Here is a 27052-nt window from a genome sequence, read left to right on the forward strand (position 1 = left end):
GATGAGTTCTACAACAGAATATTCCATGATACTAAGATTTAAGGAAATGAGAATAACTTTTTTTTACTTGCAGCAGAAAACTTAATATTGACCATTACTAGTACTAACTCAGTACTAACAGTTTTGTTTAGTAATTTTCTCTAATAAGATTGCATAAAAGTTTACATATAACCTTTTTTACAGCCAGGAATATTCTCATTTTAGAACTCATTACACTTGAGACCTACAACTGTAGATGAAAAATCAGCTTTTAAAACTATCTATTTTATAAGAATACAAATGAAAGAATTTTGTATTTTTACATATATCTGAAGATTGTTTTATAAAAATACATTAATCTCTGTTTGATGAATATTATAATACTATTAACATGGATAAACAATCATTCATTTATCTTTTATCTGTTCTAATAATTTTCACTATCACTGACATCACTCATTCCAACTGATATTATTGCAGGCAAAGGCATAACCATTTCATAAAACTCTCGATTCTCACTTTGTATGTATTAATAACCTTTTTAATATCTGCAAGCTTTTTTGCTTTGACCGGAATCAGAATTTTGTATGCTTTTGACATTAGCAAGGTAACATCACTTGTCTTATATGGCTTAAACATACTGCATGTTGAAGGGATGTGCAGTAATGTAGCCTCGTTTAGCTGAATCATATTGAACATTTTTGTACTTGCTTATTGCGAATATTTCTGTTTTGTCTATGCTTTTAGTTATTTTTTTTTAAAAGATGAGATCACCTTTGAAGTTGAGAATGTCATAAGTTTTCTACATTTTCTATTGAAAATCTTTTTTCATTGACTTCCATTTTTCTTGACTTTTTTAATCATCAGAGCACACAGAGAAGGTATGTACACACGATCAAAGCAATGAACCACTCTTTTAACTGTTGCAAAGTTGCGGTGACAAGGCACAAAACTATGACCACAAACAAGAAAATAATGAATAACATTAAACAGATTGGTCATTGTAAAGGCCAAAAAAAGTCTAACCAGTGTATTATTATGGTTTTATCTGAAACATACCTCATCAGGTCCTTTTTAGGTGGGCCCTTCATGGAAGTATAAAAAACTGCTTCGTTAGTACCCAGATTACGAATACAAAATACAAGTATCCATAATTTTTATTATGGATACATGTATCCATAATTATACATAATTTTTTCCATAAAACATTTCTTGAACCAGCATTAAAGGTAACTGGAAGCTTTGCATGAAGTCAATAAACTTGCATCAACCTTTCCAAGTCTACAATTAAAATTTTCCTTAAAGTAATTTAAATAAAACCAATATTTCACTTGGCTACTCAATGATGGATTACTCTCCAGAAACATATCTTGCATTTTTTTAACTGTTAAATCTGAATCTAAATACGTTACCTTATTATTATTACTATTTGACAAATAATGGGATCTTAATCTTAAAAGCTACCAACAAATTCATGGATTTTTTTGGAAGAATGCTCTCAGATTTAAAAAAAAAATTGATTACCATGTCTTCCCTTGGCTATTCACCTTTATTTACAAGGTGAACCTTGATACAATTTATTACTCTTGGTTAATCTTGACACAATTTTATTTGAAATAGTATGTAAACTTATGTAAGCTTTTCTGCACACCTGAATTTTGGCGTTACCTTTTATGATAAAAAAATGAAATGATGACTGAATTTGTTTTGATCCTTCATCTATAGGTCTACATCACTTGACATCTCGTGTATCAATCAACTCCATAAAGAAATTACCACTTTCATTTTTTGGCCTATCTTTATAAATATTTTTAATAATACTGCTCTTTTCTTCATCACAAAATTGCTGCATGTACTTTTTCTGACAATCACAATCAGGACGTGATGTCAATTAGTTTACCTGTTTCATCACAAATTCAGCCCCACTTAACCTAGCTTTCTTTTCAGTTCTCTTTAATTTTCTACTAATCTTTTCTTGTCAGGCGAATTATCACTATCAAATTCTTACATTATTTAAAAATAAATATATCAATTTGAAAAATTAAAAATAAAAAAATTAATCACAAACACTTTATACTAACAAATACAAATCAAAACTAACACTTTTTACGTTAAATTTGAAGTTCGATTAGGAATGTACATAATTACCATATAAATTAAGAAAGTAAAAACTGTGATATACAAAAACACTAAAATCTTCTTATTGTGCAGTACTATTTATTATAATATGGATTTTTCACATTTTAAAACTGTTATACATAGTCAGTCAACACCGAATACAGAATAGAGAATATCTTGGAAATTTTACACTTTTGGAATTCCCTTTCATAAAAAAATGTCTTCAGATGTAACTATTTGAAGCAATGGATTATTTTTTTTTTCATCTTGATCTACACAGCATGGAAAAATGAATAAAATGGCTATTCCAGTAAAATCACATCAAAAATGGAATATTTCCCTTTTAGATCTCACAGATTCAATTTTTTATTTTCTTTTTTAAGAATACTCTTTTTTTGCAAATAAATAAACACAGGTATAAAATCCAATACACAAGTACACTTCCATTCCCTTCTATCAAACTGCACACGTATTTCTAGAATATGTCTGCTTGCGGCTAAGCTCTGAATGATACAATCTTGTCACACTGACATTAGACCTTCTTTCAATCAGTCATAAAATGATTCATTACTAGTGTCAGATGTTACTTATGTAGGCTGTATTTTGGGTAATTCCATGAATATATAACATGATTTGAAATAAAATGGTTGCAGTTCCATCTTAGATGTGTTTAATAATTTGTAGAGCTAAAAGGTGTACTTAATTTCTATACAAACCACACCAACTGCTAACAATAAGGTGTAAAAACTATTGTTTATTAGCACATATACTTCTTTTAATAATTATTTTTGTTATTTTCATATATCTGCCATTTACCCATCAGATATACAAAGTGCAATGTTAGAAAAATGCCAGCAAGAAAACATGTTCCTGGTACTTGAACATGTACCAGTTTAATTAAAAATACAGTATTAAATAAAAATTAATTTCCTAAAATAGAACTGGAGACCCATTATAATATATAAAACATAATAAAATGTTTAATATTAAACTACTACTAACAGTTTAACAATCTACACAAAAATTACTCTAAATTTAAATCACTTTTTGTATTAATTTAGTATTTTTTAATCGTTTATTAATTTATTTTAATAAACGAAATAATAATAATTTATTTTAATAATTTTTAATAATTTATTTTAAAAAATAATTTATTTTATTAATTTATTTTAATCGTTTTATTTTTTATTTTTTTTTTGTCTTCAGTCATTTGACTGGTTTGATGCAGCTCTCCAAGATTCCCTATCTAGTGCTAGTCGTTTCATTTCAGTATACCCTCTACATCCTACATCCCCAACAATTTGTTTTACATACTCCAAACATGGCCTGCCTACACAATTTTTCCCTTCTACTTGTCCTAATATTAAAGCGACTATTCCAGGATGCCTTAGTATGTGGCCTATAAGTCTGTCTCTTCTTTTAACTATATTTTTCCAAATGCTTCTTTCTTCATCTATTTGCCGCAATACCTCTTCATTTGTCACTTTATCCACCCATCTGATTTTTAACATTCTCCTATAGCACCACATTTCAAAAGCTTCTAATCTTTTCTTCTCAGATACTCAGATTGTCCAAGTTTCACTTCCATATAAAGCGACACTCCAAACATACACTTTCAAAAATCTTTTCCTGACATTTAAATTAATTTTTGATGTAAACAAATTATATTTCTTACTGAAGGCTAGTTTAGCTTGTGCTATTCGGCATTTTATATCGCTCCTGCTTCGTCCATCTTTAGTAATTTTACTTCCCAAATAACAAAATTCTTCTACCTCCATAATCTTTTCTCCTCCTATTTTCACATTCAGCGGTCCATCTTTGTTATTTCTACTACATTTCATTACTTTTGTTTTCTTCTTGTTTATTTTCATGAGATAGTTCTTGCGTAGGACTTCATCTATGCCGTTCATTGTTTCTTCTAAATCCTTTTTACTCTCGGCTAGAATTACTATATCATCAGCAAATCGTAGCATCTTTATCTTTTCACCTTGTACTGTTACTCCGAATCTAAATTGTTCTTTAACATCATTAACTGCTAGTTCCATGTAAAGATTAAAAAGTAACGGAGATAGGGAACATCCTTGTCGGACTCCCTTTCTTATTAGGGCTTCTTTCTTATATTCTTCAATTGTTATTGTTGCTGTTTGGTTCCTGTACATGTTAGCAATTGCTCTTCTATCTCTGTATTTGAACCCTAATTTTTTTAAAATGCTGAACATTTTATTCCAGTCTACGTTATCGAAAGCCTTTTCTAGGTCTATAAACGCCAAGTATGTTGGTTTGTTTTTCTTTAATCTTCCTTCTACTATTAATCTGAGGCCTAAAATTGCTTCCCTTGTCCCTATACTTTTCCTGAAACCAAATTGGTCTTCTCCTAACACTTCTTCCACTCTCCTCTCAATTCTTCTGTATAAAATTCTAGTTAAGATTTTTGATGCACGACTAGTTAAACTAATTGTTCTGTATTCTTCACATTTATCTGCCCCTGCTTTCTTTGGTATCATAACTATAACACTTTTTTTGAAGTCTGATGGAAATTCCCCATTTTCATAAATATTACACACCAGTTTGTATAATCTATCAATCGCTTCCTCACCTGCACTGCGCAGTAATTCTACAGGTATTCTGTCTATTCCAGGAGCCTTTCTGCCATTTAAATCTTTTAATGCTCTCTTAAATTCAGATCTCAGTATTGTTTCTCCCATTTAATCCTCCTCAACTTCCTCTTCTTCATCTATAACACCATTTTCTAATTCATTTCCTCCGTATAACTCTTCAATATATTCCACCCATCTATCGACTTTACCTTTCGTATTATATATTGGTGTACCATCTTTGTTTAACACATTATTAGATTTTAATTTATGTACCCCAAAATTTTCCTTAACTTTCCTGTATGCTCCGTCTATTTTACCAATGTTCATTTCTCTTTCCACTTCTGAACACTTTTCTTTAATCCACTCTTCTTTCACCAGTTTGCACTTCCTGTTTATAGCATTTCTTAATTTCCGATAGTTCCTTTTACTTTCTTCATTACTAGCATTCTTATATTTTCTACGTTCATCCATCAGCTGCAATATATCGTCTGAAATCAAAGGTTTTCTACTGGTTCTCTTTATTCCGCCTAAGTTTGCTTCTGCTGATTTAAGAATTTCCTTTTTAACATTCTCCCATTCTTCTTCTACATTTTCTACCTTATCTTTTTTACTCAGACCTCTTGCGATGTCCTCCTCAAAAATCTTCTTTACCTCCTCTTCCTCAAGCTTCTCTAAATTCCACCGATTCATCTGACACCTTTTCTTCAGGTTTTTAAACCCCAATCTACATTTCATTATCACCAAATTATGATCGCTATCAATGTCTGCTCCAGGGTAAGTTTTGCAGTCAACGAGTTGATTTCTAAATCTTTGCTTAACCATGATATAATCTATCTGATACCTTCCAGTATCGCCTGGCTTTTTCCAAGTGTATATTCTTCTATTATGATTTTTAAATTGGGTGTTGGCAATTACTAAATTATACTTTGTGCAAAATTCTATAAGTCGGTCCCCTCTTTCATTCCTTTTGCCCAGCCCGTATTCACCCACTATATTTCCTTCCTTGCCTTTTCCAATGCTTGCATTCCAATCTCCAACTATTATTAAATTTTCATCTCCTTTTACGTGTTTAATTGCTTCATCAATCTCTTCGTATACACACTCTACCTCATCATCATCATGGGCGCTTGTAGGCATATAGACGTTAACAATCGTTGTCGGTTTAGGTTTTGATTTTATCCTTATTACAATGATTCTATCGCTATGCGTTTTAATCGTTTTAAAATAAATATTTTTAAATCGTTTTATAAAATATTTTTACTTTTTGTAAAAGTAAAATTGTGTGTGTGCATACATTTAAGCTGCAGGATATAATATGCGGAAAAAACAGAAAATATCTTGTCTACACTCTTCACTTTCATCTACAGCCCAAAGTACATTTTGTCTATCAATCTATCTCATTCCTAGTTTATTCTAAATGTTTGCTTTAAGCTGTTAAGAAGTAACTTCTGAGTGTAATTATCAGTTTGTTGATTTTTTAAATAGTTTTTTTTTTAATTGAGCCTTTTAATAGTTTTAAAAATACTTTCATTTTTTATCGTTTGTGTACAAGTAATTCAGTGAATATCACAACAATTATTTAAATAATATTCTACTAAAACAGTATTATATTAAAAACGATAATTTTAAGAAATACTAGGGTTAGCTACAGCATAGGGGGAATAGTAAAGATATGTAATAATTTTAGTTATGTAAAATTTAACATTATTAAAACATTTTACTGAAGAGGAAGCGTTTCTGTTATGTACATGAATTCAGAATGTCCTAATTGTTTGTAGTTACCGTGATAAAATATTTTTTTGTAAATATAATCATATTTTTGAAAATATCTTATTAAAAAGTTCCTTTTTAGATACTTATTTATCACAGTATCTTCTAAATTGGATTTATGGAATTTTAGCAAGATCTTTAGTCAAAGACTTCCACATTGAAATATTAAAAAAAATGACTTAATTCTGAATAATTCCCATCCTCTAGTTTTCTAAGCAAATGGAAAGTAGGAAGTAAATTTCATTATATTAAACTGTAATGATGGCTCTAAGAGGATTAAAATAAAATTTAAACATTCAATATCAAATCTTTACTCTCTTAACTTTTCATATCAAATAAATGTCAAGTTCAGGGTAGTTATTACTCAAAACATGATGATGGTGATGTGATAATGATAATAGTAATAATAATAATAACTGTACCTGAAAACTAAAATAATAAAAATAATTGTAGCTTAAGTGTGAGTCTTTAATAATTCACTTATATAACAAAAATAATATCCTTTAAAACTGGAATGTTTTATAACCTACAAACCAAAATAACCCTTATGTATAACACAATGTCAATAGAGTAAATATTTATTTAATGTTTAGAGTAGATCTTTTTACTTATATGAGAGTACTGTAATATCTTTACAATTCACCTCATCAAACTGTTAAAAATAGAATATTTACAGCCAATGAATCTATTTTTTAACATCCACTAATTCCCAAAATATTCTATACCGCTTTTATCTTTAACAATATTTGTAAATAAAAAAATACACATTTGTTATTGTCTAAATACATATTAAAATCTTGAATTAACTATATAAAGTTCTTTTTAAAGTTAACAATCATTTACATATATCAATATAAATGATACATGAATGCAGTCTAGTTAGAATCAATCTTAATTTAACTGTAACACAGACAGTTAGCTACAAGCTCTTGAGTCCATCAGATATTTTTTGGTAGCATTTTATTAACCATATTACAGTCAATCCACAAACTGTGAGATGATATTGATGATTAGTTTTTTTTAAATACAAGGAATATTCACCTAACTGAAATTCATAGACTGCTTGAAGTCCATGACAAGTAAAATAACTGTAACAAATGTATGAAAATGATGTTGTTCAATAAAGAATAAGAAATGTATGTCATGAAGCAAGAGCGGGCTGTCCACCAGTCATTACAAACTTTTTTTTGTAACGACAGAGACATTCAATTATCTGCCTCAATGAGAAAACTACCATGTAGAAAGATAATATATACACACCTTAAAAAAACTATGACAAGCTACAAAGAATTGTCTATGTAGCCTTCGCTTGGCTTTGATATAAGCCGAGCAAAAGTTTTGATGGGAGATATTGGACAATTCTCTTTATAGTTCAGATCTGGTGTCATCGACTTTTATCTTTTTCTGAAATAAAAGGAATTTTTACAATTGTAAAAAAAAAAATGTGTGTAAACCACAATGACATCCGCCAAAATTGTCACTTACTAATTCATCTATAATTTTGAAAATGCTTGCATATCAACAGATATTATGTTAAAAATAGTTCCATTATATATTTTTTATTGTAAAAATATTATTTTCAGTTATAATAAACTACATTAGTTCATGACAAAATGATTTTTATTTAAAAAATTACTTTTGCTGTTGTACACAATATGCTATACATACCACTTAGATTCAGAGTCTTGAGTTGGCTACAGGAATCAACTATAATACGAATTATGCTATCAGTTACTAAACAGTTATTTGATAAATCAAGAGACTGTAGTTCAGTGAATCTGCTTAGTGCTTCTAAAGGACATGTTGAAGAAAATGGGTAAATATCAGATACATTAAGATGTTTTAAGTTAGGTACAATGTTTGCAATATGATGCATATCATAACAATATGAATTCATACAATCCTTTAATTCAAGACTTGTCAATGAATCTTTAACCTTTGTTAATCCCTGAAACAAAAGAATAAATTTAAAAAATGTACAGCGTTTTCATTCAAACAAATAAAATAAAATTGTTATTTTCCATTTTAAAGAGAGAGAATCGTAGATCTAATTTTTAATACTTGAAAAATTTAACATTTTTCTCTTTTCAAAAATTTAATGAAAAAAAAAAAAAAATAAAACATTTTAAAAAAATGGTTAAAAGATTATTTTATTACATTATATATTTTACATTACATTATAACCAAAATACATCAATCTGCTGTCAAACTGTACTATTTTGGAAAAAATCTGATGTGGGTACCACATTTCTTGTAACGCCTACTAAATTACATACACACATTTTTTTTAAAATGAAAGAATATAAAATTTTATTTTATTAATAACTTCTGATATTTTTTCATATTTTTTATTTTTTTATTATTGAATTATTATTTATCGTAAAACTTTTTTTACAATCAGAAGTTAATAATTATTAATAAATCAATATATTTAAAAAAAAAAAGAAGATTAAGTCTGATGTCCCTTCCCTTCTAAGATCCAAATAATTCATTAATTATAATTTCATTTGGCTATAACTCTGGAACTAATGAAAATAAATACCACTTATAATATACTGTTGAAAAGGTCTCAATGAGGCTGTATTACTGGAGTTAAGAAAAAGTCCAAAATCAAAATTGTTTTGGGCTTTTTTGGACACTTTTAGTTCAGTCAATTGCAATCAAAAAGGGAGATGGACAACTAGATGTTACAACAATCCTAAATACAAAATTTCAACATCCTACAGCTAATCATTTTTGAGTTATGCAAGATACATATGTATGTACGTACATACAGAAGTCAAACTGAAACTAGTCAAAATGGATCCAGGGATGGTTAAAATGGATATTTCCATTGAAATCTGAACACCAAAACTTTTCACGATCACAATACTTTCTTTACTTTGTACAAGGAAGTAAAAAGCATCTTGATCACTCTGAGACTGAAATACAAAATATCCATTACCAGAAGCAGACTGTAAAACACTTTCCCAAATAAGAATGTAGTTTTTTAAAATAACAGCAGATTAAATTTAAGAGTACAAATTTTCAAATGTCTTGGCTCAAAGGCAACATGAACAGTACATTAAATAATATATAAAGCGGAACAACAACCTATTTAGTTTGAACATTTAAATTTTGGATTCATGACAATCAGATGAATTAAGCATTACAGTCCAACAAATAGTTACAGAAAAAAACAAACTCTATGCATATAGAAAAAATAATTGCCTGAGTAAGAAAGATACAGAGTGGCTGTATTTAACAAATTATCTGCAGTTAGAACTAGTATTAATTTTTCCTTTGAGAATTTCATGAATTCTTATTTTGTTAAACAGCACCAGTGTATTATTTCTTCTTTTTTTTAAATATTATAGTAGAATGCATATAATAATTTAAATTTACTAATCTTGTTTATTTTCTTATTTGATATTTTACTTTCAAAATTTTGTTTTTTTTTCTAAAACAATAAATAACCTTTCTTTGTATACTCAAATCATTTTTATAAATTGAGAGGGTTGTAACAGCAAACAATTGTTAGTTAGGTATCAATTGAATATGTAAATTCATTTATTTTTCATACTTGTCTTTACTGCTTAAATACTAAAATTTTAAATGCTTAAAATACAAAAATAAAAAAAATATTCACTGACCCTAACTAAGTAGCTAAATATTGAAAATTGGCTACCAATATATAAATAAGTAAATTTCATACTACTTACATTAATAAAATTTTACAATAAATCTTTATATATATATTTCTTGTGTGCGTGTGTATGTCACTGAACTCCTCCTAAACGGCTGGACCGATTTTGATGAAATTTTTTGTGTGTGTTCAAGGGGATTCGAGAATGGTTTAGATTCACAATTTGATCCGATAGAAAATGTTTTTTTTGATTCATTAATTTATTTATGTGTTGTTGATCTTGTGATGGTTAAGGTTCACAATTAAATCCGGTAGGCAGCGCTGCGATCGCGTTTTATCATTTTTTTTTTAATTTTTGGCATATCAGTCAGAACCGGTAGTTGGTGGTGTGATAGGATTCTAGGAAATTTTTTTATTTTGTTGCTTTTTTGCATATCAGTTACTTGCGTCATAGCTTAATGCTGTTATTACATTAAAATTCGTATTTTTAAGCCTACTGTGTTTAGAGAGTAGTTTGAATTAAATCCGATAGGTAGTGCTGTTGTTTTGCCATTTGGATTTATTTACCTTCTGACTTTTATAAAGTGAAAGGTTAAATTTTTTGAAGTTCCTAATGTTCATTGTTTTTAAGGTTTTATGAAACTTTCAATTGTGTTCATTTAATTTGTATGTATACTCAAATCTAGCAATAGCGAAGCATTGCCGAGTCTGCTAGAATTGCGCGCTTATTGAGAATATTATTTATTTAAATAAAGTTTTAAAGTGTAATTTAAAAATATACATTGTGCAAATTTGTAAGATGCAGTATTGAAGTTAGTATTTTACATGATTTTTCATGAATTTTAATGATGTATACACCTGCATTCAATAACAATCAACTTAACCTACAAATTTAAATTGACAGTTCTCATTTGATTCTATGCAACTTATGAAGTATTGAACGGGGCTCTTTGAAAATAAAAATGGCAGTTTGTAAAATAAATTATAAAATTTATAAAATTAAAGTATAATTTACGTATAATAATTATAGTTTAAAGTATATTTAAAAAATTGAAGTTATAATTTTTGTAGCTGATTAATTTTATAAAAAATTTTCTAAAATTGTTTTTAATTTACAATTATCTAAAATTTGGTAAAATAGATGTTAAAGAATGAGAAAAATGATAAAAATTTCTACTAAAATTTTAACAATGTTGCTTTTTTTACAGTGCTTTATTTAATTTTGTATTAATTGATTAATTAAGCTTGCATGATTAATGCAAGCTTGCATTAAGCTCACATGGTTATGAAACTTCAAAATTATTAAAAAAAAAAAAAATGCAGGAGGTACTTTTTAAAATGATCTTAAGTGAAAATTAGAAGTAACGTGGATGAAAATTTAGGCACTTACGTATTAACGCCACCGCAGCTACAGCTTTATTTAAAAACAAAGTAGTCAATCTGATTTCGGTGGAAAATGAACAGTCTCTTTATTAATTTTAATAAATGGTTATTTATATTTATTTATTTTATAAATGTAATTTAACCAAACTTAACCTACGCTCGCTAACCTTGATTAATTAATACCGTAATTGTATTGTATTGATAATTGAAATTTAATTTGATTAATGGACTGTAGAATAAACACTGAATTGAACATAACAACTTTATTAACAAGAAATGATACTAACACTTTTAACAAAAGAATATTGATACATAATAGTTGGCGACTTGGCCATGTTGTGTAATTGCTCTCTTAGTGCACTAACAATTAATGAATAAAAATAAAAATAAAAACATTATGTAAAAAAAAAGAAGTAAAACTAATATTTCAACATATGTAAAAAAAGAAGAAAACCTAATATTTTGTATCACATGGTGTACGAGACAGTAGCGATACTGAGTGGCGCTACTTGAATAGTTCGATCTTATGCAAGCGACGCAACATACCGCCCACCAGAAATCGATATGATTTCTCACTTAAATGAAGTTACTGTTTAATTAACATAATATTAGTCACTGGAGGGTAACAGGCATAATTTTGTCACTGGCCTTTTAAACACTCCTAAGGAGTTTCGAATTGTTACCACATGAACTAGATTGTCTGGACCGGGATAAACGTTCTCAATTATTCCCAGCTTCCATTGAAGAGAAGGAATGTTGTCTTCTTTTATTAGCACTAGATTTCCAGGTTTCAGAGATGGTGATTCGGATTTCCATTTAGAACGTTGCTGAAGCTGAGATAAGTAATCAGCGGACCATCGATGCCAAACATGTTGAACACATCGCTGAACTAACTGCCACCTGTTTATAGGGATGTCAGTTACGTTATGATCTGGCAAGGAAGTAAGTGGGCCGCCTACAAGAAAATGTCCAGATGTCAAAGGTCCGGCGTAATCTATACCATAGTTCATAAACGGTTTGTATGTTACCTGTGTGCGATGACTCGGCAATTGACCCATTAATTGTTGTGACTGTTTTGCCTTAAACCGGAAGCATAATAGGCACTTGTGCAAAATTGATCTGATGACATTTTTACCATTTATTATCCAGTACCTCTCACGTAATTGAGAATGAACCAATTGAGGACCTGCATGTAACATTCTCAAATGCTCGTTTATGACTATTAATTTAGTTATATTGGATTTGGGTGGAAGAATAATCGGATGCTTGCCATCAAAATTCAATTGAGATAGTTGCAATCTTCCTCCTACTCTTAAGCAGTTCGTGCTGTCTAGGAATGGATATAACGAATACAATTTACTATTTTTGGAGATGCTTGAATTGGTGGTCAATTTCTTGATTTCAGTTTAAAAATTAATGTTTTGGGTATGTATGATACAACGTAACAAAGTAGATTCCTTTTACTTAACTGATAAGACATCTCTATTGATACTATTATCTTTAGTTTTCAAAATTTTAAAAAAATCTTTTACAATAAGAAAGCGTATTTATCATTTTTTGTAAAGACGAAAATGAGTCTGATAAATCTGACAAATTTGTGGTTACCGCAAATGAAGTAGATACATTGCGATGTTCACTTGAACAATCAGCTTCTAAGTTAGTTTCATCAAAAGGTTTATGATTCCAGTATTCTGACGGTTTGTTAAGCCAAGAAGGCCCATACCACCATAATTGATTGATCTGCAATTCAAATGCGTCGTTTCCACGAGAAAGTACATCAGCTGGGTTTTCATCTGTAGAAACATGTCCCCAAACACAGCCATCGGTTAAGTCTTGGATTTCTGAAACGCGATTTGCTACGAAGGTCTTCCATTTTGTTGGTAATGCTGATATCCAAGAAAGTACAACTGCAGAATCAGTCCATAAATAAATTTTATTTATAGTTAATTTAAGTGCAGGGTTTACAAAGTTGAGAAACCTTGCCATCAAGAGTGCTCCACATAATTCCAATCTTGGAATAAATATTTGTTTTACTGGAGCCACCAGTGATTTAGAGCAAAGGAGTTTAACTGATATATTTCCAAAGGTGTTAACTGAACGTAAGTATATACAAGCTCCATAACCATCTTTTGAAGCATCAGAAAATCCATATTAATGAAAATCCATATTTATTGTATATCAAATATTTTTCCAGTACACTTGACTAATCTAGGAATCTTAATTTGCTCGATGAATGGAAGTTTTTTACAAATGTCAGACCATTTATTAAGAAGGTTTTCTGGAAGTTTATCGTCCCATTCTAGATTTTGGAGCCGTAATTGTTGCATGAATACCTTACACCGCATAATAATTGGACCTAACAGACCAAGGGGGTCGAATATTGAAGATATTGTGGCCAATACTGATCTTTTAGTAAATAAGTTGTCGGTTTTTACATTAGTTGAAAAACATAACGTATCTTGAATGTGGTTCCAAATTAAACCTAATGTGTTGATTCCCTCGCTAGAAAAGTTAAATGTATGGTTTGAATCATCGGTTTCGGATACGGATTCCAGGAGAGTTGAGCTGTTAGAGCACCATTTACGTAGATCTTGCTTTAGAATCGCTGTTATTTCACCTTGCAGTTGCATTGCCTCAGTTAAATCATCAGCACCAGTTTGTAAGTCATCTACGTAGAAGTCATGACGTATCACTTCAGAAGCCTTAGGAAATTGTTTTGAGTTTTCGTTGGCCAGTTGTATAATGCATCTTGTGGCGAGAAATGGCGCGGATGCTGTTCCATATGTTATTTTTAGTTGGTAATGGCCAATTTCTTCTTCACTAGAATTTTGCCATATAATCCTTTGAAGATCATAATCCCTTGGATCAATCAGTACTTGCCTATACATTTTCGCAATGTCGGCAATCATAGCATATACATGTGTTCTAAAGCGTAATACTATTGATATTAAGTCCTGCTGCACAGTCGGACCTACCATGAGCGTGTCGTTAAGGGATATTCCATTGTCAGCCTTAACTGAGGCATGGAATACGACTCGTAGTTTGGTGGTACTACTGGTTTGTTTGATTACTGCGTGATGTGGTAGATAGTATGGTCTCTCAAAGGCATCATTGCATGTCAAAGCATCGTTTTTTGTTGGTTGTTCAATTACCTGCATGTGATCGAGTTCAAGATATTCCTTCATAAAATTGCCATAGTCCTCTCTAAGATTAGTGACTGTTTAATTTCCTTTCTAATAACAAGAATCTGCGATGCGCATTGTCGAAAGAATCGTCAAGGGGTGTATGGTTTTGTTGTCTAGGTAATCTAACAATGAATCTGCCATCTTGATTTCGCTTGAGGTTTTCCAGAAATTGTTGTTCACACATCCTTTCTTCTTTGGTGCAAGGAGTAGTTTTAATCTCCTCCAGATCCCAAAATTGTTTTAATTGATTATGAATATTTAGTTTTGAATTAATAAATAGTGACGTTATTTTAGGCGGGTTTTCAATTTCATTTGTTGATGGTAATCTACCTGCGACTATCCAACCTAATGTGGTTTCTTGAATGACTGGGAAGTTCTCAGTTTTCTTTATTCGACCTTTCTTCATTAAATGTAAATACAATTCAGATCCTATCAATATGTCTATATTACCAGGTGTGTTAAAACGATAATCCGCAAGTTTTACGAATTTTGGAAGGTTCTACGTACTCGTATTGATGGGTTCGGAGGGCATAGAACTTGTAATGCTAGGTAATACAAAACATTTAATTGTAGTAGCATATTCTTGATAATTTGAATGTAACTGAACGGTAAAACTGTATTTTACGGTGGCTGAAATGTTATTTATTCCATGAATTGGTAGATTTTCCCATTCACGCTTTAATTTTAAACGCTGAACCGTGTCTTCAGTAATGAAGTTAGCTTGCGAGCCTGCATCAAGCAACACCCAAGGTAAACACGCAAGGTTGTAGCGTTTTTTATGAATCCTTGACACCAACTATAGCAGTGGTTAGTAAAACTCGTGTCGCGCTCTGAATCTTTAAACTGCAATAGTTACTGCATATGTTTGGGTCAACCTGAGCTCTCCCTTTAACTGTGTCTTCTGTTTTATCCTTAGAAATACTGTTAGATTCCTTAACTTGGGAGAATGCATTGTCGTGCAAGATTTAATGATGTTTACGCTTACAGTATTTACAATAATGAGAATTATAACATTCTTTAACATTGTGGTTACTATTAAGACAGTTAAAACATAATCTGTGCTTTTTGATGAATGATATTCTACCATTTACTAGCAACTTAAGAAAATTCATACATTTGTAGAGTAAATGAGGTTGCTTACAGTAAGGACATTCCGAGTTTGCTATACTAACTGCATGAGCATGAATTTTCTGGGAAGACTTAAAGTCTTTGTCTCGCTTAAATTGATTGTATTGTTTCATGCAATGCGAATCTACCGAATATTTTTGAGAATTGTTGCCTTGGGACTCTGAAACAGAACTTTCTAAGATTTGTCTGCGCCTTTCTAGGAAACTGATAAACTGATCGATATCCAGGAAGGTATCAGTCAATATAGTCGATTACCAGGCCCATATAGTTGCTTGGTCTAAGCGCTGGACAAATAATTGGGTTAAAACCAATTCTGCATAATTAGTCTCGAGTTTTAATGCCTTTAACGCATTTATATTACTCGATATTGTATCAATAAAATTAGATATACCAGATGCAGATTCCTTTGGAATACTCTGAACATTAAGTATCTCATGAGCATGTTTTGAAACTATGAGTCGCTTATTGGCAAACCTAGTTTCGAGTAATTTCCAGGCAACAGTATAATTATCAGCTGTGACCGATAAGTTTCTGATCATTTGTAGAGCGGAATCAGTTAACGATGATGTCAAGTAATGAAATTTTTGAATTACCGTTAAATTTTCGTTGTCATGAACTACTGCACGGAAAAATTCACTAAACGTTAACCAGTCTTCATAAGAACCATTAAATTTCGGCAAATCTATTTTTGGTAGAATTATAGATTCATCTTTTTTATGATTGTTGCAGTTAGAATTTAAGATTTTTTGTAACTTTGATTTAAGAATAAGAAATATTTCTTCCACTTCTTCCCTATCTGCGTCTTCATTTTCGTGGTTATGTTGTAAAAAGGTTTGCACCTCATCATATTTTTGCCAAGTTGTTTCTAAATGATCCAGTTTGACCTTTACTAAACAAAGATCTGGTTTTTCAGACTTTAAAGACTCTACAAATGTTTTTATGAGTGTAATAGTGTGTTTAAATGTACCTCGTTTACGCCGGTTTTGATTCATTTGAGTTTCTAAATCTGTTGTAGACATCTTATTACGTAAATTTGGTAGTTAGGTAATTTGTAATTTGATAATTAACGTAGTATAAACAGGCTTAACAACTAACAATATTGTAATAAAAGTGACAGTCAGCTTACCAGTAACACCTCGTAATATTCGTATATTTTTATAAAAATACAGCATTCAGATCGTTGATTTATAAGTCCTAATTCATAGCCATTGTTCCATCATTGTTGAATCGTATATATTCGGCCCGGAGGACCAATATGTATTGTATTGTATTGATAATTGAAATTTAATTTGATTAATGGACTGTAGAATAAACACTGAATTGAACATAACAACTTTATTAACAAGAAATGATACTAACACTTTTAACAAAAGAATATTGATACATAATAGTTGGCGACTTGGCAATGTTGTGTAATTGCTCTCTTAGTGCACTAATAATTAATGAATAAAAATAGAAAGAAAAACATTATGTAAAAAAAAGAAGTAAAACTAATATTTTGTATCACATGGTGTACGAGACAGTAGCGCTACTGAGTGGCGCTACTTGAATACTTCGATCTTATGCAAGCGACGCAACAGTAATTTTTTGAGTATTTATTTAATAAATTCAGTAACTATTGCAATTATTTATTATTTAAATAGTCAAAACACTCCTGTTAATTAGTCAAGGTTAGCGAGCGAAGGTTAAGTTTGGTTAAATAATATTTATAAAACAAATAAATATAAATAACCATTATTAAAATTAATAAAGAGACTGTTTTGAATCTATGTTAAACTCTATGTCGGCCCATTTTCCACCGAAATCCGATTGACTACTTTGTTTTTAAATAACGCTGTAGCTGTGGTGGTGTTAATACGTAAGTACCAAAATTTATTAATTACACTAATTATTAATTTTACGACGTTTCGATTTTCGTCAGATATCTCAATATTTAGTGAAAATAAATATTACCCATACTACACATAATTAATCAATAAACCCATTACAATAATACAACAATCACAAACTGATAATATCATACTAATAGTCATTTTAATGATATTTTGAACACATTCCTGCTAATTTTAACTTAAATAAGTTACTTATATTTATGTGTCGTGCATTTATTACAGAAAAATCCCACGTCAGGACAATGTCTGTCGGGTTTGCTAGTATATATATATATATATATTGTTTCTTGTAAAGAAACTATCAATATGTATGCATCCATGAAACTATATGAGGTATAATCAGCTAAATATTAGGCTTGGTTCGTAGAAAAAAAATACTTATAATTTAATTTTACATGATTAACACACATATCTGAACAATTTTTCCAGTGCTGGACGAATTTATCAGAAGTCATTTTTATTGAGCACCACATATATTCTCTTGTTGCATTTTTTAAATCTCTTCTTTGTTTTCAAATTTCTTCCCTTTGAGGGTATTTTAAATTTAGGAAAGAGCCAAAACTCCAGGGGGCCATGACTGGTGAACAAGACAAATTTAAGCTTGTCTAGTGCAACTAGCACTCAAGTTTTCTTTTTGTTCACGAGTGAGAAGTTTGTCACTCAGCAGCAAAGTGACAAACTTTGCTGCTGAGTCATATCCTAAGATCTTCTGTTAAAATCAATGGCACTCAGCCAAATAAAATGTCTACTTCATCAAGCTCTCTTAATTTTTATTCAATCATCATTCACCACCACTGTCAAAAAACTTGCTTAATTTTTTGGAGTTTTTTGTTAGTAGAAGGTCTACCATTGTATTTGTCACTTTCAATAGATGCTTGGCTATATTGGATGGAGGGGATACAACCCTTTAATTTGTGGAACACCCATAGTTTGATTACCAAATCTATTTGAATCTTACTTATTGTCTCTACTTGTAAGTCACAAAGTTTCTGACAAAATTTAATACAGATTCTCTGCTCAACCTCTTTAGTTATTTTGAATGGTAATAAAAACATGACAAGCCATTACTCACACATTTTACTTTCATGACTGCTAAGCAGTGGCTGGCTATAATGGCATTAAATAAGTGAATTATATACAACCAATATGAATTAAGGTCATATTCCAACTTTTCTCCTCCTGCACTACAGCTAGTTAATGCGATTAAAAATTTGGATTCTTTTGATCTCAACTCGTATGAATGAGCATTTGACACAGTAAAATTGGAGCTCCTAAAATCAAATTTCTAATGTGGTGTGAAAAATTATCTTCAAATTTTACATTATATATATTTTTAAATTAGATATAGACTATACAGAAGTTAAAATACTCAACAAATTTTAATAGTAAAAATCCCATTTACAAAAAATTGTAACTTATAAAAAAAATTATTACCAGCATCAGAAATTCAGGTTTAAAACTGATACATCTTTCAATAATAATACTTTTCATGGGAGGCTGTAGATTGTAGAAACACTTTCCACGTATTTCAGACAGTTGAATTAGACTGATTTTTTCTAACTTACAATTACTGCGACCAAAAAGATATGACAATTCAGTATCTGTTAACTGCTCACAAGCTGAAAAAATAGCATTCTAATTAACTTAACATATAAAATCACTCACTAAAAATATAAATTTGAAAATAGACTATCTTGGGAAAGTAATTAATCTGAATTGCATTCTTAATCTGAAAATAATTTATTAATAGATTAAGAACTGCAACAGAAAATGCATGAATACAGCCTCTTTAGAGAACTAGTGCCAAACGCATAAGATTTTATTAGAAAAAAAAAGTTCATGCAGAAGAATCAACTGACCTAGCAAATATTTAAATCGTGGTTTTATGTTTGACTTTTATTATACATTGTATCTTCTGGTTTTGAAACCATACTAAAATATATGCTGAACTCTTAAATGCACTGACAATAGAATTGAGAACCAAAGACACTATTAAAAAATTTGTAATCCCATTACCAAATGACAGTGTAATATCTCTACCTGAAAATTAATATTCTATGTTCAAAGATTAAGGTATATATTGTCAATAATTTTTTTTTTTAATTTTGAAGCTAATCAATCTACAATTTTTAACTTTAGTAACAGTGTCCCCTTACTTTGAAAATACAGTCATTTCATGGTAATCTTACATTGTTAAATTTTATCCAATTAATTAGTACCAACATTGGCATAAAATATTATTTATTAATACAACTGGATTTTTTTTTCAGTTCTTTCCCTTAACCCACCGGATTGGTCTAGTGATAAACTCATTATAGCAAATCAGTCGATTTCAAAGTCGAGAGTTCCAAGGTTAAACAAGTCCTAGTAAAGGCAGTTACTCTCATACGGATTTGAATACCAGATTGTGTTCTATGGTGGTTGGATTTCAATTAACCATATATGTACATTGTACAGTCTTAGGAATGGTCAACCTGAGACTGTACAAGATTACACTTCATTCATACATATCATCCTCTGAAGTAAAACTTTACAATGATTCCGGAGGCTAAAAAATAGAAAAAAAGAGTTCTTTCCCTTTTTTTCTGTCAACATATATGTATATATATATATATATATTGTAATTTTTATAATCAAAAACCAACCTGAACAGCCCAAGTTCAGAATTAGAAAGTAAATGAAGTGAGACTTAATTTTCTTTTTCTTTTCTTTATTCCAATACCACTTTCGTGAGATCCCCAATCATTAGTTGTATGTAAATTATATAAAATTGCATATTAAAATAACAATTTTTTTTTTAGAAAAAAATTAAAATTACTATCATATATAAAAAACATGAAGTCTATTTAATAAAATAATTACACATATTTAAATACGAGATCAACTAAGAATTAAAAATTAAAATTAACTTTAAAAATAAAATAATTAGAAGATTTATACCATATAACCTGGCCAGCCAATGTAACATTACTGAGTGGATTTGAAATTATTATTACATTCCGATTATATTCATTATTATCTAAAAACATGCTGCCATCTGTTGCTGCTTTTATAATAGTGTCATCTTCATACTTTGATCAGTTTGGAAATTCTTTTGTACTTATATAATATATATTTGTGTAAAATCTCTCTAAAATGTCCAAACTTTTCTTATTATTATTTAAATTAAATTTCTTGATTCCCACTACTTCTAAATTTGTCTGAATATCAGATACAGAATGTTTGTTATTAATAAGGTGGTCAGCAAAATTAGATAAACCCAATTTACCATTATTATAATTTCTAATGTGTTCTAAAAATCTAGTTTTAAAAGACCTATTAGTTTTACCTATATATATATATATATATATATATGGTCACAATCATTGCATTTTATTTCATAAATTCCGCATGAATTATGTAAGTCAGTGTGATTGTTATTTTTTAAACATTTTATTATACGATTGTTTGTCTTGTATGCCGGTTTAAATTTACTTTTATCTTAATATTAGTTATATTTACAATTTCATTATCAGTGTATAAATATTTTAAACATTGTCAATTTTTTATGTATCATTTATAGGTATAAGAGTTGTGGCATTATTAATTTTTGAAATTTGTTTTTTGTATATATTATCAATTAAAGAAACATTAAAACCATTATGTTTTGCAATTTATTTTATAATTTCTATTTCTTTGTTTAATTTACTTTTATTTTTATTATGTTGCATATAATTAATTGCTCTATTAACCATGTGTGTATATGTACTAATTTTGTGTGACCATGGATGATTTGAATTTCTATGCAATGTGGTTTTTTATTGGTTGTGGGTTTCCTATACTGACATTTTTTTTTTGTCTTCAGTCATTTGACTGGTTTGATGCAGTTCTCCAAGATTCCCTATCTAGTGCTAGTCGTTTCATTTCAGTATACCCTCTACATCCTACATCCCTAACAATTTGTTTTACGTATTCCAAACGTGGCCTGCCTACACAATTTTTCCCTTCTACCTGTCCTTCCAATATTAAAGCGACTATTCCAGGATGCCTTAGTATGTGGCCTATAAGTCTGTCTCTTCTTTTAACTATATTTTTTCAAATGCTTCTTTCTTCATCTATTTGCCGCAATATCTCTTCATTTGTTCCATCTGATTTTTAACATTCTCCTAAAGCACCACATTTCAAAGGCTTCTAATCTTTTCTTCTCAGATACTCCGATACTGACATTATAAATTGATTATTTTTGTTAATTTTGATACTAACATCTAGAAAATTTATTTCTCTACTTATGTCAATTTCAGTCTATTATAATATGAATTTTGTTAAAAATTATTAAATGTTCAATGTGTATAATGGGATTATAAATACAAAAACATCAACATAACTAACTAGTCCTATACATTTAATATATTATACCCAATGAGCATTTAATAATTTTGAATAAAATTAATTCATATTATACCAGTTTGAAATTTACCTTTGAAATTAACATAAATAGAGAAATAAATTTTCTATATGTTAGTATCAAAATTAACAAAAATAATCTACTGATATTACCTATAATAATAATTTACCGGCATAAAAGACAAACAATCACATAATAAAATATCTAAAAAATAAATAAAATGCAATGATTGTGACCATATATATATATATATATATATATATATAGGTAAAACTAATAGGTCTTTTAAAACTACGATTTTTAGAACACATTAGAAATTATAAAAATGGTAAATAGGGTTTATTTAATGTTGCTGTGGTCAGCAACATTAAATAAACCCTATTTACCATAATGTAAAAAATAAATAAAATGCAATGATTGTGACCATATATATATATATATATATATAGGTAAAACTAATAGGTCTTTTAAAACTACGATTTTTAGAACACATTAGAAATTATAAAAATGGTAAATAGGGTTTACATAATGTTGCTGTGGTCAGCAACATTAAATAAACTTATTAATAACAAATATTCTGTATCTGATATTCTGACAAAATTGGACGTAATGGAAATTAAGAAATTTAATAGTAATAACAAAAGTTTGGACATTTTGGAGAGTTTATATATATAAATAGCAAAAATAGTATACACACAAAAGAATTTCCAACTTGATCAACTTCCAGACAGAGTATGAAGATGACACTATTATAAAAGTAACAGATGGCAATATGTTTTTAGATGAAAATGGATATAATCAGAATGTATGTAAATAATTTCAAATCCACTAAGTAATAACACTAGCTGGCCACGATACATGGTGTAAATCTTCTAATTATTTTATTTTTAAATTTAAAGTTAATTTTTAATTCTTAATTGACATCCTATTTAAATATAAGTAATTATTTTATTAAATAGACTTCATGTTTTCTTTATGACAGTAATTTTAATTTTTTCCTAAAAAAAAATGTTATTTTAATATGTAATTTTATATAATTTACACACAACTAATGATTGTGGATCCCACAAAAGTGGTATTAGAATAAAGAGAAGAAAAATAAGATTAAGTGTCACTTCATTTACTTCCTAAAGCTGCTTTTTGATTATAAAAAAATACAATATATTAGTACAGAGGAATATGGATCTTATAAATATTGACTTTAGAAAAAAAAAAATATATATATATATATATAAGTTGCAAAAATCTTTAAAGGAACGATGTGATCATGATCTCATGCATGCATTACAGACTTCTCAGATGTTCCATAAATTATTTGAGATTCTGAAATGCAGTTTTGTTAATCAGTTTTAAAATCTAGTAAATTTACTAGATGTGAATGTAAAGTAAAACTACATGAGTGACAAAATGAGTTACTCTTTTGATTTGTTGTCTTTAGGTTATGAGAATGTGCATAATGCTAAGGGAAGCAGGAGGCCAAGTGAAATAAATGATCATTTAGTATATGTTACTCAAACCCAAAACATCTTATCATTTGGCTAGAAACAAATAGATTTTTCCCATACAACACAGACAGCACCACCAATTGATTACAATCAGTTTCTGCAGCTGAAGAGATTCCTTCCTTTCTGAAGACCAGTGCAAAATTGTTTTGCAAATGGCTTCATTCTATGGTGAGGATACAAAAACCTGTAACCTGTTATGAAAAGGTTTTGCAACTGTGGAAGCTAAATAGAAAAATAGTTCAAGGTATGGGAGTTGATAAAAAATTTATGTATCTATGACTAAACACAGGCTGCATTATTTATTAATGATTTATTTTTAATTTAATTTGCACTTAAAAAGTTTCTCTGGCACTTAGATTACATATGTAAATGTAATTATTTCAAGAGAGTCTATTTTTTATTAATTGTTTTATTTCTACAATTTTAAAATTAATTTTATGTTAAATTTTGTTTTGTTTTTATATATAACTTTAGACATGTTTGAATATTTTTGATTCAATTTTCATATTTGCTACGTTAAAAAAAGCTTGTTTCAAATGAATAACTTACTTGTTCTTTCTCTGTATATTTTACTGTAATCACATTTTATTTTATATATATGTATAAAACATAACACTATTTTACTGCACTGCATTTAGTACAAATAACAGTAATTTGGAAATTTTAGTTACAACTAGGAAAATATGATGTCTTGGTTTCTGCTCCAAAGATTAAACAAAATCACTAAGAAATTCATGGGATTCAAATTAAGGGACTAATTTGCTGACTGTATAAGCTTTTTGTCTTTAAGATATAGTATACAAGTTCTGGAACCGTAGTTTCTGTAATGTGTGTGTGTGTGTGCGTGCATATCTATATATAAATTACTAAAAGTAGAAAAGCCTATTATCACTTTCATAATTTCAAACGACAGCAGAATCCCTCCCCACATGGTTATTGCTCTGAAGTACATCCTTTGCACAACACAATGCCAATTAGCATCTTTTATTCCCAAGTAAAATTTAAGATCCTGATAGCTCCAATCTTCTTTTAGTCTATAATTTTTTCTTTTTGTCCGCTCATATTTGTTGGATTTTCTACTGATCCTTCTCATGATATAGACCATTTAGCTTTTCAGTTCTAAATTGTTCTGATTAAGCTTCTATTTTTGTTCACTCCTCATTATATATACATTTTTTACTTTCTCTACTAATTTTCTCTGTGCCCATATTTAAAATACCTCCAGTCTTTCTTTTCCTTAACATAGAAGTTTCACATTCATACAGAAGTGCACTTCAAACGTAATACTTCAAGACGCTTCTTTAATTCTTATTAAATTTTAATTGAATTTGATTAAAAAAATACCTTTTTTTGGACTTGATATATTAATAGTATTATAACAGATCATTATTATAACAGGAGTTTACAAACAAAAGAGAATCAGTGAGCAGGAATAGTTGTCATGCGCATGAATTCACACTGTTTCTTTTCTTCATTATACAACAATAAAGTAGCGGGGCAGTGTTACACAAACTGTGTTTTCACTAGGACAAAACTTTCTTCTAAAAACATTTTTTCTACATGAGAAAATTAATGAACAATAAAAGGTAAAATTAGAAACATCATTGAAAATCATTAAAAAAAATCAAATAAAAAATGTATTTACTTACCACGAAGATGTATGTCTCTTAACTTTGGACACTGTTTAGCCAAGAATAAAAATCCTCGCTTTGGTATTTCAACACTGGCTATTTCTAATACTTCCAAATTTTTGCAATATCTTGCAACTGAAAAACATCAACATTTATAAGAATAACTTAAAATAGTAACATTCAGATGAACTATTAATTGTTTTAACTGCATTTACAGGTAAAAGTTTCTAAAAGAAAAAAGAAGTTACCTGGGAAGTTATTAATAGTTTTCTGACAGTTTTACCTGTACTAAATTTAAAAATTAAGGTTTTAACATACAGCTTACTGTAACAGCTTACATATCAGTTTATCAGTATCCAAACAGAAATACCATTCTACTTCTAGGTTTTAAATCCTACAAGTCATCTAGGCCACAGAAATTTAGCAATTTTATTTATAATACTTCTGTGATACTTATGATCTCTCTACACACAGAATCAAGGAAAGCTTTAACTATCTGGGATTCCATGAAGGGAAAATCCTGAAATTCACCTCCTCATGGTTGAGAGGAAGTAACAATTGTATATACAATGACTGTAACAACTCGTATATATAAATGGCTGCCAAATGAAGAGACCGAGTTACTGCTGGTATAAAGAGTCCGTTCCATTTTAAGTGCCAATGGCCTCCTCACAGGGCGCATAAGCATTGGTGAGTACCAATAGGGCATAAGCTCTATTGCCCAATGGGTGGGAAACTGCTCCAAAAATTGGAGAAACTTCTTTATCATTCAGGGCAGTTACACTTAGATCACCATACTGCCCTGAGTTTGTGAGATATAAGTTGCAGGTAGAAAATATCCCTTTGGTGACTGAAGACTTGCTAAATGAATTAAATATTCCATTTTCTTTTAATGAACTCAGATATGCTTTGAATAATTCTCGTGACACTTCCTCCAGATATATGACTCTGTAAGTTACCACACCTCCCAGATAATGCACAATGACATCTTCTGTGAATCTATAATAGGGTATTCTCGAACCAGGTGTTTTCAGGTTCTTGGTCAGACGCACTAATAATCCCCGTACTGAAACCTGGTAGGGTGAAACCATGCCAACAAGTTATCATCCTACCTTGTTGACCAGTACTCTGTGCAAAGTGATCGAACGAATGGTGTAATATCCTCCAAGACCCTCGTCACAGCTTTTTGGACATCTAGGGTTGTTTGAAAATGGTGTCCCTTGACCGCCATTTTGACTCTTGGAAATAGAAAAAAGTCGCACGGAGCGATATCTGGTGAATAAGGTGACTGTGGTAGTTCTGAAATTTGTTTTGAGGTTAAAAATTGCTGTACTGACAGAGCAGTATGGGATGGCGCATTATCGTGATGCAGAATCCAATTATCAGCAATGTTGGCACGGACACGAAGAACTTGTTTACGAAGTCTTTTTAGAAAGACTTCTAAATATTTCTTTGTAGAAATATTGGTTAACTGTTTGTCCAGAAGGCACCAACACTTTATGAACAATTCCCTTGGAATCGAAGAAGCACACAAGCATGCATTTCACTTTTGACTTTCACATGCGAGCATTTTTTGGTCTGGGTGATCCCTTTGAGCACCATTGCGAACTTTGGCGTTTTGTCTCTGGATCGTATTGAAAAAACCAACCTTCATCACCAGTGATAACGCGGTTCAACAAATCTGGATTGATTTCCGTTTGCTCTAACAGATCGGCTGCCACATTTTTCCGTGTTTCTTGCTGTTGTTTTGTGAGATTTTCGGGGACCATTTTTGCACAAATCTTTCTCATACAAAGATCTTTAGTTAATATTAGACGAACTGTTTCTCGATCGATGTTGAGTTCTTCTGCAATCA

The 27052-nt window shown here is 29.8% G+C and overlaps 1 protein-coding gene across 2 annotated transcripts in view; it reads right to left on the minus strand.

Moving 5' to 3' along the window:
* LOC142317537 (putative RNA-binding protein EEED8.10) overlaps window positions 1–27052 on the minus strand; it is a 102183-nt gene that overhangs the window by 13491 nt on the left and 61640 nt on the right. For both annotated transcript variants that reach the window (XR_012754757.1, XM_075354100.1), the window contains exons 7-9: window positions 25216–25332; window positions 19112–19296; window positions 8133–8412 (exon numbers count right to left, since the gene is read on the minus strand). Coding sequence is in view for 1 of the 2 variants with exons in the window: in XM_075354100.1 (XP_075210215.1) it covers window positions 8133–8412; window positions 19112–19296; window positions 25216–25332 (582 nt within the window). In the remaining variant the exon portion in view is untranslated. The remainder of the gene's footprint in view (window positions 1–8132; window positions 8413–19111; window positions 19297–25215; window positions 25333–27052) is intronic.

This window comes from Lycorma delicatula, chromosome 1, assembly GCF_047948215.1.
Source record: "Lycorma delicatula isolate Av1 chromosome 1, ASM4794821v1, whole genome shotgun sequence".
In the NCBI taxonomy this organism is placed as follows: Eukaryota; Metazoa; Arthropoda; class Insecta; order Hemiptera; family Fulgoridae; genus Lycorma; species Lycorma delicatula.